The sequence below is a fragment of the Typopeltis vanoorti genome, chromosome 25, assembly GCF_054136105.1.
Source record: "Typopeltis vanoorti isolate ZY-2024b chromosome 25, IOZ_Tvanoo_1.0, whole genome shotgun sequence".
Taxonomy (NCBI): Eukaryota; Metazoa; Arthropoda; class Arachnida; order Uropygi; family Thelyphonidae; genus Typopeltis; species Typopeltis vanoorti.
Window position 1 is genome coordinate 22,893,856 of NC_143573.1, and position 14,096 is coordinate 22,907,951.

The 14,096-nt window shown below is 34.9% G+C and overlaps 1 protein-coding gene across 1 annotated transcript in view; it reads left to right on the forward strand.

Annotated features, from left to right (window-relative positions):
* The window catches only part of casp (Fas associated factor casp), a 439,916-nt gene that overhangs the window by 40,517 nt on the left and 385,303 nt on the right, over positions 1-14,096 (forward strand). Inside the window, exon 3 of the mRNA XM_090414528.1 lies at positions 11,032-11,329. Coding sequence (XP_090270654.1) covers positions 11,032-11,329 — 298 coding nt within the window. The remainder of the gene's footprint in view (positions 1-11,031; positions 11,330-14,096) is intronic.

The following is a 14,096-nucleotide window of genomic DNA, read 5'->3' on the forward strand; positions in this document are numbered from 1 at the left end:
CAATATTTAATCTCTGTGTAATCGTAATCATCTGAGTGTTAATTTAATGATTGCTGTTCCCGAATGCAACCTTTTTCCACTTTCTCATCTGTCTGAACTGAGACAGGAGTTTCTTGTCATAGATCTTCTATTGAATCCTTGTTATCTGGAAATATTATGAACCACTTTAAAACACTTGCACATGATAGGCAGACATCCCTGTATACATCATTTTAAGGCTAAATGTTTGGGGTGGATTTGCCCATATTAAAATAAATTTTATACTTCTCATTGTTCTATTTTTAATAGCATGCATTAACACTATCTCTTAAGTAGCGCGTGCATGAGGACTACTGTGCATATACTTTTTGGAAAGAGCACACTCTAGTAGATGAAACTATATATACTCTTTTGTCTAATTAAATTAACCCATTAAAAAATTTATTTGCTTCGTCTGTTTTTTAAAAAAAAGTCTTGTTATTTAATTGGTGCACTATGTATATTGACCATATTTGCACATGTTATCACTTCACAGAATTGCTAATTGTGGAAGCTTATCCTAACTGGTGCATATCTTACGGCAAAGCAGTCAAAATAGATATTGTATGTGCACTCAAAATTCATTGTCACTACTACCTATTGGTAAAGTATTCCACTCTCTCATTATTCCTCGTGCAAAAAAATGCACATAATTTCTTTGTGCAGTATACATTTATACAACTTCTGCAGATGGCCTCTGTCTCTCCCTCCACCTTCAGATTCTCTGAAAGATTTCCTGGAATATACTGTTAAACTGAACTTTTTCTGAACATAATATGTAACTTCCTCTTGTTAACCCAGATGCATTGTTTCTTGCTGTTCTCATAATAGCTATCCCACACTTCTGATATTGCTTCTGTTGCTTGCCCTTTTCATCCTTCTCACTCTGTAAGGTTTCCTTATTCCCGAAATCAAGACAACCAGATCTGTGTAGTAATCCAGATGTGACTTGCCTAGACTAGAGCCTTGTACAAAGGAATCATCACTTCTCCTTGTCTCATTACTGTTCTCACATTAAAAGAATTCTTTGTAAAGTCTTCATCACCCTTACAATATATTCCCTTGACCACTATCATCCTCTTGCCTTTGTCTGCTAAGCCTTCCTTGCCTTTAGGTGACAGTTCAGTGTTCAAGGGGGAAGTTCAGTGCCCTCTTGCCAACTTATTTGAAACCCTGCTGAAGAGAAGTGTTAATTTCCTTGTTCTAATTTGTGACTAAATGGAACAAGGAAACTTACTTATTTGAAATCCTCTTGAAGAGAGGATTTCAAATAAGTCTTAATTGTATTGCATTGCATGTTTGCTTGCTCCATATTCTGAGAAATCATTTTGATCTCATTTTATGCCTGAAACTTGATTTTTCTCCAATATCCAATCAGTGACTTCAGTGGATACAGATGAAAAAATAAATTTCAGAAAATTTGAATAATCATAATAATGAAAAGAAGTTATAGAGAGAAATGGAAAGAGCATTTATATAGAATGGAAGGACGAATGACTAAAGTGATATCAGGACTTTGGTTATGAATAGCGTTTGAGGGATTGTCGATTATGGAGGTTGGTGGATAGGAGGAAAAGAGGAGATATGATAGAGACCTTCAAATTAGTTAAGGGATTCTATCAGATTAATACATAAGTAATTATAAAAAGAGTAGATGTTATGATGGCAAGAACAAGAGGCCATCCCTGGAAGTTGTATATAAAGATGTGAAGAAGGCTGTGAGGAGTCATTTTTTGCATGGAGAGTTGTTAGTGAGTTATTTACACTACTTGCATTCACAATGCATTCTGCAGTAATGTATTCTGAATGCAAGTAGTGTAAATAACTTCGAAGCTCATTATAATAGACATGTTCCTGGTTGAGTGAGCCTCTCACAATTAGTCTGTTTTCATCTGATTTCCCTTTCTGCTTCTTTTCATCAAGATATAAAGAATTTGCTGTAAACAATTATTGCATATTATCCATTTGCCCACCAGAATATCTAATAACTTTGACCACTTTCCCAACACTTGTTTTCTTAACCAGTTCTTCAGTTTACTGTAAATGTGGGCTCTCCTCTAGATTATGACTATGTTTGTCTGTTTCTTCTCCTGTGGAATTGCCCTTTTCTGCTTGCTTCCTTTGATACTGCAGTGACATCAAATAAATTGTCATGAATTTCAGCTGAAGCAACTAAAATTATGAGGCCGGTGTGTTATATATGTTAATTGTGTGTATTCTGGCATGCTTGGTACATGAAAAACCTAAGTTTCTGATAGGAAAATTCTGCCAACTTTGTACGAGATCTGAGATGCTCAGTTAAAGTCTTTGTAAAGATAGGATTGTAACTTGGAGTTTTCTGATTAAAAGCTAAATGAAGTAATGACTAATTTCCTGTTTTATCCTGGTCAGATTATTGCTTCTACTTTTCTGTTCCAAATACTTGGACAGAGTTATCGGAATAATTCTTTCTGGAATGAAACCCTTCCTAAACCTGTTCTTCAGAATGCTTGCCCTAATTCTTTGGTTTCAACAAGTGTGCAATGGCTGTCCAGACAAAAGGAGTAGAGGGGGGGGGGGAGAGTGCATGAGATAAACTCTAGCTTTGTTCTTAGCCTCTACCAAAACATCATTTACAAATTCAAATTTAATTTTGAAAGGGCCAAAATGTAGTAATTGTGGCTTCTTCCTAATGACACTTTTTAAGCTATTCAAAATTTTTCTCTTATTCTTCAGGAAAAGACTGGGTGGGGGTAATACTATAGCAGCCATCATTATAACAAACTGACTCACTGAATCACTTATAACAAGAGGTGATTTCCATAACTTACTCTAATGTTGGTATTAAATGAATAAAATTCTGTGACATGTTATGATATCATTTGCACATTGAAGAGAGAGACAGAGGAAGAGCAAGAGCATAAATGGACAGAAGTTGCACCCAGTAGGCATGGCAAGGGATTGGCAGACGACTATTCTTTTATCTAATACTGTGTAATTTTGCCTTATGCTTTTGGTAGATATTATTCCCTTTCCTTCCTCCAGGCTTATGAAAAGAAAGAATGACAATTCGTTAACATGCATAGGCAGTCGAGCCTAAAGATTCCTAGCTTCTTTTTTCATGTTATTTACCTGTGTTCTCCAGAATTGGCTTCTTAACCTCATCTAGTGCTAAAATCTAATAATTCAAAAACAGACAAACAAAGAAAATATCCAGATTAGATACTTTGATTTTTTAGCAGGCATAGTGATATTGTGCTATAAAGTTCTGTTCCTCCTCCTGCTTCTCTCCTTTGCAGAAGGAATGATGTAGGATCTGTGGTCTGTGTTTGACAGAAGGATTTGTATAATGTTGATGGACTGCATCTAAATGGTTTTGGTGTTATGTATCTAGAGAGAGAGAGAGAGAGAGAGCTTTGTTCACCGAGCATGCTGAAGTGCAAATTCAGGGAAAATTAAGTAATTAGGGTGGAAACAGATGAGTTTGTGTGAAGGCACCCATGAGGCAAGTGAGTGTGAGAATCAAGTGCAGAATCTAGTCTCTCAAGCAAAAATAATGAATAGGATAGTCAGTTTAGAAAATAAAAGTAGGTGGGGGAGGCCAAAGGGATGCTGCACTTTCTATATACTAATGCCAGAGGTATCAGGAACAAGAGGGAGGAGTTTTTGGCATTGGTTAGTGCAACCTTGCCAAAAGTTATATGCATTAGTGAGACTTGGCTAACAGCAGATAATGTAGTTACAGAGATAGAATGTGAAGGATTAAGTATTTTCAGGGAAGATGGAAAAGATAGGGTGAGGAGAGTACTGCTGATGAAAGCAGATTAATTGCAGCCAAAAAAAATAGGAAATAGGCTGGAGTGTGGCTGTTCATTTGAATCTGGTGTCAGATCAAGGCCAGTAAGACGAAACATACAGTTGGTTGTTGCTGTAGGCCAGGGAGTTCCACAGATAATCTTGAAGACATGCATCGGCAAATTAGTACAATGAGTACAGGTAATTATTGTGGGAGACTACAACTGGGGAGATATAGACTGGAAGGAAGAAAGATCACATGGCAGGAAGGAATTGGAATTTATACACCTGGTGAGCGATAATTACTTGAGGCAGCATTTGATGGAAGGGACTAGGATAGTGAGAGTATTGAACCTGGTGATAGGATCAGAAGAGCTATCCATAACCAAAGAGGCCACATTGCCTCCGAATTGGCAAAAGTGACCATGAAGTCTTGACTTGGGTGATTGTAAAACATGAGGAATATTCTGACAAGAAGGGGTATATGTGGAACTGCAAGGCAGGTGATTATGACAAGCTTAGGAGGAAACTTAAATCTGTGCCATGGCATTAAATACTGTAGGGTAAAGATGTTAGTAGTGCATGGGAGATAGCTAAGGGTCATCCAGAGGAAACAAGGCTCATGCAAGAAAGGTGACCATCATAGCAAGAAAATCAGATTATGAGAAGAATCTAGCTGAGCAGGCCAAAGGAAATCTCAAAGTGTTCTTTTGTTACATGGAGCAAGAGGAAGAATAACTATGAAAGATCAACTTTAATGAGTGAAGATGGTCATGGGGTGACAGAAGCAGATAAAATAGTTGAGTTACTTAGTTACCACTTTGCAAGGTTATATCATCCAAGTGAGTTTACTGCATTAATTTAATTTAGAGATAAGAAAGTTATTTCTCTTTATGAAGCCTTGATATATCCACACCTGGATTGCTGTGCTCAGGTGTGGTCTCCTGGGTTTCTTGGGGATGAAAATGCAGTGGAGAAGATTCCGATGCCAGTGATCAAGATGGTCAGTGGCTGTGGAATATTCCCTATGAGGATAGATTGATGGTGTGTGGATTGCAGAGGTTGGTTGATAGAAGAAAAAGAGGGGATATGATGAAAACATTTAAGTTGCTTAAAGGGTTTTATAGGATTGATGCAAGGGAAATGTGTCAACACTTGGCTAGAGGGACCAGAACGATGGGTCATGGGTTGCCAGAATCAGTTGAGTGCTTTGTCTGTTAATGAGTTCAAGGAGAGATACGATAGATTGTTGAATAGTTTGGTCTTCCACATTGAGTCTTTGAAACTCCATGGTGGAGGTACCTGGATAATAATAATATATAAAACATTTTTGTGGGTATACTGATTGAGAGCAGTGAAAAAGAAATACATTAAGAATGTGGCCAGAAACAACTGAATGAAGTCTCAAAAATAATCTCTCACTCTTTATGAAATACATGACCTGATTTATGCTTTCTTCTTGTCTATGTGTACATGGCACCAATGAGCCATAGATTTTTTAATAGAAATGACTCCCCCCCACACTAATGCTATAGCCTTTGTCACACATTTAGTGAAGATGAAGTGATCTGATGTCAGTTTAATTTACTCTTTGTTTATTGTTTTTTGCTATTCTTCATCATCATCATGAAATTCCTGCCACGTACCCTCAAGTGGTGTATAGGACATGATAGTACTACATGAAAAATTTACATCATTACTAACTTCCTATCTACAATTTTCCACCAAATCAGTCTGTTACTTGTCAAGACTCCAATATTATCAGATCTTATATTTCTATCATCTAAGGCACTTTGTGCAGTATCCATCCACCTATACCTTGGTCTTCTTCTGGGTCATTTTCCTGCCAACCTGGCAGAGAACACTTGTTTTGCTAATCTTTCCTCGCCCATTCTATTTAAGTGACCATACCACCTGAGATTAGGTCACCTGCTAATGCATTCCTGGATGCTGACAATGTCAAGTTGTTTCCTAATATCCTTGTTTTTCATATGATATTGCCATTGATGCCATCTGTTCACGCCCCTAATCTTTCTCAGCACTTACATCTGCGGTCTCTAGTCTCTGGTCAAGTGTTTTACTTCTGACCCAGATCTCAGATCCATAAGTTAAAACTGGTTTGAACACTGTCTTGTATACAGCTAATTTAATTTTCCAACTAATTTCTCTCTTATTCCATATGAATTTATTCAATTGACTTCCTACCATACCAGCTTTGTTGATTCTGTTGTCTATTTCTATATTTAATTTACCATCTTCACTAAAAATTGTGCCTAAGTAGCTGAAATGTTTTACTTGTTCCACGGGTTCTCTGTTCACAATGCAGTTGACATTTTCAACGATTCTGCCTATTTTCATGTCTTTGTCTTTTTATTGCTGACCTTCATACCATATCTATTACAACAGTTATTCAATTTAGTCAGGGAATCTTGCAGACTTGTAGCGGATTTATTTAGAAGTATAACATTGTCCGCATAAAGCAAAGCGCTGACATTAACATATTCGATTCTGATATCATGTTTAATACCACTTTCCTTCGTAATGTGATCCATATAGATAATGAATAACAGAGGGGATAATGTACATCCTTGTCTCGCATCAGATTTAACATTAAACCATCTTCCTGTACTTTCTTCAATTCTAACTGCTGACTTACAACTTAAATAAAGACTAAGTATTGCTTGATATAATGCCCCATTGACACCATAACTGTAGTGTATTGAATAGCTTCTCCTTGGCACCTTATATGCCTTTTCCAGATTGACAAAATTTAAATACAGATCTTTGTTATATTTCCCATGATTTCTCAACTATTTGTCGTAAAGTGAAGATCTGATCGTGACAGCCTCTATTTGGCCTGAATCCAGCTTGTTCTTCACCAAGCTTTTCTTCCACAATTCTTCTCAACCATTTCTCAAGTATACTAGCATAAATCTTGCCAGGAACACCCAGTAGGGAAACCTCTCTAATTCTCACATTCAGTTTTATTTCCTTTTTTATATATGGTTACTATGAGAGCTCTACTCCAATCATCGGGAATTCGTCCCTCTGTCCAGGCTTTCTGAACTATGCAGTGCAGCCACTGTAAGACTTTTATACCACCATACTTGAGCATTATTTCTGGTCGAATATCATCTACTCCTGATGCCTTTCCACATTTCAAACCTTTTATGGCTTTTTCTATTTCAAGTATGGTTATGTATTCCTGACTGTATGCCTGTTGAGTGTTTCTTACCACTGTGCTATCACTGTGGTAAAAAAGCAATTTCATTTAGCAATTTTTCGAAGTAATTACTCCATACTTCAAGGATATCTTTTTCTCCTGTTTTCATGTCACCTTTATCATCTCTAACTCCTTTTACAGTACTCTTTCCTCCATTCCTAAGCTTCTCAACAACCTCCAGAATATTTTCCCACCTTCTTGATATTTATTTTCTATATTCTTGCCAAAGTCCTCCCATGACTTTTGTTTAGCTAGTTTTACACAGTGTTTAGCTTTCTTACATTTCTCTCTCTCTGTATTCTCTAAAAGCACGAGCTGACGTATTTGCCAGGAACTTTTGATATGCTTACTTCTTTTCCTTCACTGCCTCTTTAACTTTCTGTGTCCACCATGGAGTTCTGATTTTTTCAATCCTTGCAGACTTCACCACATGCCTCTGTGGATGAATCAATCAGTGTTTTCTTCAAGGCTTGCCACTGAATCTCCATAGGTTTGTTGCTGTTCTCAAACTCTTTCATTTTTTTTCAATAATCTTTCTGTATTTTAGTCTACAGTTCACATCTGAGAGCTGCTCAACTTTTATTTGCTTTAAAATTTTCTTACATGTTATTCTTTTCAATATGCAGTTCAATTTTATCCTGCTTAAGACTAAATAGTGATCACTTCCAATTTCAAATCCTCTGTACACACTATTATCCTGCACCTGGTAGAAAACATCGCTATCAACAATAACATAGTCAATGTTATTGTTGATAGCGTGATGATGACATATAATCTTATTCCTTGCCTCTTCTCTCCATCTGAATTTGTGCACAATTTTATGTTGGAACATGGTGTTAGTAATAACCAGTCCATATCCTGAGTAGAAATCCAACAGATATTTGCCATTATTATTAGCTTTGCTCTTTTCTCCAAATTTTCTCCAAATATTTTTGTATGTCTCACAATCATTTCCTACTCTGTTATTTAGATCCCCAACAAGGACCAACTTTTCCTTTTTCATTGTGTCAGTTGATATCTCTAATGCATCAAAAAATTCCTCCGCTTCTACCCTAGTAGAACCTTCTGTGGGACCATAGGCACAAATAAGTTTCATTGTCCAGTTCCCTGTTCTCATATTTGCCTACATCACTCTACTTGAGACTGCCTGCCATTCAAGAAGATTAGCCTCATATTTAGTGTTGAATACTATGGCTACTCCTCCTTGATTGTCATTGCCTGAATATAACATTTTGCTATTCTTGCTGTTATTAAATTGTTGTGATTTCATTCATAATTTTGTATTTTTATGATAAGTCTTGCTGTTATGATATCGGTTTTGTGTTTGCTTCTCCACTTCCATTAATCTTTTAAATATAATCTCTTTCTCAAGTTACTCAAATTTTGGGTTGCATGACTTTATCATGGAACACGTTACTCTTGCATAATTTTACACATTACTGTGTATATTACAATATAATTATAATTGCAAGTAATAACGAATAATTTTAATTACCAATAAAAATTTAATGAATATATAATTATATTATATATTCATTAAATTTTATTATATATATTAAATATATATATTAAAATTGAATGAGGCATTTAGTAATTGCATTTGCTTACCTTGTTGTGGGACATTTAAATTATGTTTTGCACTCAGTGGTTTTAATATTAGTGATATCTTGTTAAATGAAATCTATCAGTAATGTGATTAATGGGATTTGATGGGCACCTGTTATAAATAAGTAGTAGATTGCCTTAGGAGACAGTTTCTGCATTTAAGTGAAATAATCATGAACAAAGATGGTGAATCTGATAAGTACTCTCTCTCTCTTTCTCTCTCTTAGATAAGCATGTGCAGAGTCTGGTGTGATAAAGAGAAGGCATGAGATCATTGTTACTCTGGTGTGACTGGAACCAGCTGATTGCTGTCAGAAGGCAGACAAATAATTAGTAGAACTGTGTGAATACCTGTGAAGATACTCTGTCACAAAAAATACTATGAAGGGATCTTCATAGTCATCTATAAACTGTGAAGGAATATCTTAACACAGTCTTGAAAAATGTATAGTAGCATATAGTTGAGTTATACTATGCATCATCATGCATATCAAGGATTTAGGCCTAGTGTGGCCTGTTCCGACCTTAGAAGTCATTAAATCTTTGAAGAGGATGTCCTGGTTTTCTTTTTCCTAATGGCTTGTACTTTAAGGCTTGTTTTCATCCATTTATGTTTATATTTTTAAATTTTTTTCTATTACTGATTCTTGGTTTAATTCTTTCATAATTTCTTCGTTTCTTTTGTGATCAAATAGAGTATACTTTGCAGTTTTTCTCATAAACTTCATTTCTGCTGTTATTAATCTTCATTTGTCTTTTTGTTTTATTGTCCAGATTTCACATCCATATAATAAGACTGGTGGGGCTAATGTATTGTATACTTCTAGCCTGGTTTGTTTTTGAACTAAGTGTGGTTTAAATATAGAGTTAATTACACCTGTTATTTTTAAATATTGTGCAATTTTTACGTTTATATCTTTTTCATTTTCATATGTGATCATGCATCCTAGATAGTTAAATGAATTCACCTGTTCTAGGATCTTGTTATCTATTACTATTTTAGATCTTGTCCTTTTAAAGGCCATATTTTTTATTTTTCTGTTGATATTATACCATAATCTCTGGATATCTCATTTAGATCTAAAATAGCTTTCTGTAGTTTATCTTCAGAATTTGTAATTATTATTTGGTCGTCGGCAAAGAGGAGAGTGTTTAAGTTTGTAGGAGAAAATTTAATTCCTTGATGTAAATTTTTATTCCATTTTATTATTATTTCATTTAAGTAGATATTAAAAAAAGTTGCTGAGAGGGGACCCCTTGGTTTATCTCTCTCGTATATGATAACTCGTGATTTAATCTTATTTGTATTTGTTTATTTTCATATATACTTGTGATAGCTTTTAGGATATTATTTGGTATTTGTCTTTCTTTTAATATGTTAAATAATATGTTTCTTTTAACTTTATCAAATGCTTTTTCAAAGTCAATAAATGCAATATGTGTTTCTAAATTGTATTCTCTTTTCTCTATTATTTATTTTAGGCAAAAGGCTGGGTCTATACATGATCGTCCTTTTCTAAATCCATTCTGTACTTCTAAAATAAAGTTTCCATTAGTTTGCTGTTTAAAATTCTGCTATATGTTTTGTAACAGGAATTTAGTATATTTATACCTCTATAGTTTTTAGGGTCATCTCTATTACCTTTTTCAAAGATAGGAATCACAATTGCTTTTTTCCATTCTATTGGGGGGGGGGGTTACCAGTTGTATAAATTTTATTTAAAAATAATAGGAGGCTTTCTTTGAATCTTGTTCCTGCGTATTTATATAGTTCTGAACCTAGCTTATCTTCTCCAGGTGATTTTCCGTTTCTTGTTTCTTTCAGGCTTATTTCTAAATCTTTAGTTATTTCCTTTTCATTTTCATTAAATGTTTGCCAGTTGTCTTTTTTAAAATACGAGGTGCAGTTATTATTTTGAATTAACTATACATTTGTAGAAGAATTCTAGGATTGTAGAATGAGAATGACATAGTTAATCAATTTCATTTAATTACTGTGTCCCGTTATACTATGCATGCTTAACAAAAACAGGTAATAGATAAGACGGGAGAAGCATTGGACACCATAAAGAAGTTGTGCTTTCATTTTGTGCAGACAAGGAGGATAATAGATATGCAGCAGAAGCTTTGAATAATTAATGTTTTGACAGAGTAGCATAGGGTGAAGTGATGGGATATGTTTCTTGGCGTTCCTTAAATCTCCTTGATACAAGTAGTTCAAAAAACTGAATTATCCACCTGTATATGCTTGAAGGTTCGTGGTGATCTATTATACTACTAGGATATTTTTATAATAGACTGACCACTCAGTGTATGTTGATGTTGAGAAAAAAACTTTTCATAGATCCTCTCCTAGGTGCAAGTAATGTAACTTGAAAAATAGCATTATGCATTTAAGATATTTATTTTAGGATGCCATCAATACAGTTATGCCCCAGGAAACTCAAACACTTCCTTCTGAAAGGATAAGAGAGATCCCCATGGAATTAGATGAAGAAGCAAGAAATGTGCCAATCAATGTTTCAAGAAGCTCACCAGATGTTACTTGTATTAAAGAAAGTTGCTCCTCTGCAGTACGTGGATCCATTTCTGATGATGTGGTATGTCTTACAGATGGTGCATCACGATCTGCGCCTCGTATATTGAATTTTACAGTTCATTATAAAGAGAATATAGTACCATTAGAAGTCCCAGAATCTGAACCTGTTGGTAAGTATGTTTTTGGAATTATCTTGTCTCTTCTAATTTGCTAAGCTGTATGTTATTTTGAATTAACTATACATTTGTAGAAGAATGAGAATGCCATATTAATCAACTTTCACTTAATTACTGTGTCCCAAAGTCCTTCTGCAGCAAGTCTACTCTTCAGGAAGGATCTTTTATGAGAGCTTTTCATCTGAAGATGAATTAACCAGTCCTAAAAACCAGTTTATTTCCATTTCATAAAACAGGCAAATATGTGCGCGCTCTCTCTCTCTCTCTGTGTGTGTGTGTGTGTGTGTGTGTATTCCCCCCCCCCATTCATAAATATGTTTATTTGGAATATGATAATCAGTTTATTTCACCACTGACAAAAAATAAAATATACATTATTTTTGGTTATATCGTATTAATGTTACAATTACACTCTTGTCATAGCATAGAGATCTCAGTTGCCCTTGCTCCTGGGGATTGCAAAATTACTGACTTTTCAATTATCAGTAATTGCTTAATTTTTCATAAATACCTGCTTACCAGAATATTTTTCATAATTCTTTATTAATGAACAAAATTCTCGACTGAAGCTCGCGCACACACATTCACACTCACTCTCTCTCTCTCTCTCTCTCTGAAGAAAAAGATATATTGATATAAATTAGAAATAATATTTCAAAACATACATGGAAAATGCAAAGATGTATAAGCTTTTTTTTTCCTATTTAAAATGATCGTATGTAAAACATAACTTCCAAAGTGGTCTCTTCCCCCAAACATGACCTAATTTTTGTACAAATAAATTGAGCCATGGAAAAAGCTCACTAGTTCTTTCGATGCCATTGCTGGTCAACTGGTCATTAGATAATCAAAAGCCATTTTTAAATATTTTCCTCTTCTTTAGAGAATATAGTAATATTTGAAGTCCCAGAATCTGAAACTGTTAGTATGTTTTTGGAATTATCTTGTCTCTCCTAATTTGCTAAGCTGTAATAACTATACATTTTTAGAAGAATTCTGGGATTATAGACTGAGAATATGAGAATGCCCATAGTTAATCGGCTTTCACTAATTACTGTGTCCCAAAGTCCTTCTGCAGCATAGAAGATATACTGTGACATTGCCTTTTGTTTGGAAAGATCTGATTTTGGAGTACACTTTAGGAAGGATCTATTATGAGAGCTTTTCATCTGAAGATGAGTTCCATTCCATTCATTTGTTGTCTCCTATCTAGGAGGTTGACTATCATGATGCGACTCATGGTTAATTACGGGTATAACAACATGTGATGAGGACCCTATCTCTTCCACATATTGTTATAAGTATTCATGACTGTAATCCATGTGTGTTCACAGGGCTGGTTTGCCTATTCTGAGGGACAAAAAAAAAACAAGTTTCTGGGTGAAAAACCCTCATATTTCCATATGAGACTGGTTAACTCATCTTTAGTCAGAAGAGACCAGATAAAAGATTCCTCACATCATAGAGAGGAATCGAACCCAGGTCTTTCCGACCAAAGGGCTTCGTCTATACTGACGGAGCTATGGAGGCTCCAGGTAAGTTCCTAATATAATTCCCCCCCCCCATGTCAGTTTTAGTTTATGACAGCAATACTTATGACATTAAACCATCAATTACCTGATTGCATCAGGAAGTCTGTTTGCTGGTCATTTAATTAAGGGTTTGGTTAACTGAAGGTTCAGTTACATGCTACTGTACCAGAAGTCAGCTGACACACTGACCTGTTTATTCAAGGGATTGGTTAATTAACTGAGGGCTTGGTTATTTGGAAGGATAATTGAGGGATTACTTCAGAATATGACTGGGAGTGGGCAGGAAAGCTGAAATTTAAATTTAATGCAGATATTACCAATATTACACACAACAGAAGGAGATGCCTGACTACTGAGAAAAACTCTACTGAGAGGGAGGCTTAAATTGAAATGGATCTTTCCATAAGGGCAAGAAGATTAATGACAAGGGTGACCTAATTTAAACAAATCACAAGCTGGAATGACTCCCCATTCTAGCTGGAATAACAGGGATATAAGATTCGTTTCATGCATTCTTTAAATTTCCAAGTTTTAGTCCTTGTTAACTACTATTCATCTATACTAAAACATCACAGAAAACGTTTCATGTGGTTGACATATATATACTAAGAATCATTTAGTACTTAAATTAATAAGCTAAGATCAATGGGGCACGCAATATGCAGCACAGCAAGTGATATAAACTATGTGATTTATATAACTATTAAATCACATGTTTTATACATGTGATTTAATAGTTATATAAATAGTTATATAAAAGGAATCTGACATCTGTTATGCTCTTCATACACATTTCTTAGCAACTACCTATCAGTTAAGGAATATGTCTCTTAAGAAATTAAAAATGAAATTTAAGTAAGCAAAGAGAATTGTTTTCAGAGTTTACTTAAGCCTACTTAGAACAATCAGATCTAGCAAAACTACTATCCACTACTATCAAACTACTATCCTCTCTAAAATAACCTCTTCACCAACACTTATTGAATTAGCACTGTTGTGGAATTTTCACCCTAAATTTGTTAAATTTCTTAGCCTACATCACTCACCTCTCTCTTTCTCTGAAAACTGGCTATGGAAAGACATGGAAAAACCTGCAATGTTGCTTTTGACATTTCCAAGACATCTGATAGAGCCTGCAATGAAACCTCACTTCTCAGTGAAGTTTTTTTTTTTTTTATTATTTATTTGTTCTTTTTTTTTTAATGTGGTACCCAACCATGAAAGGGTAT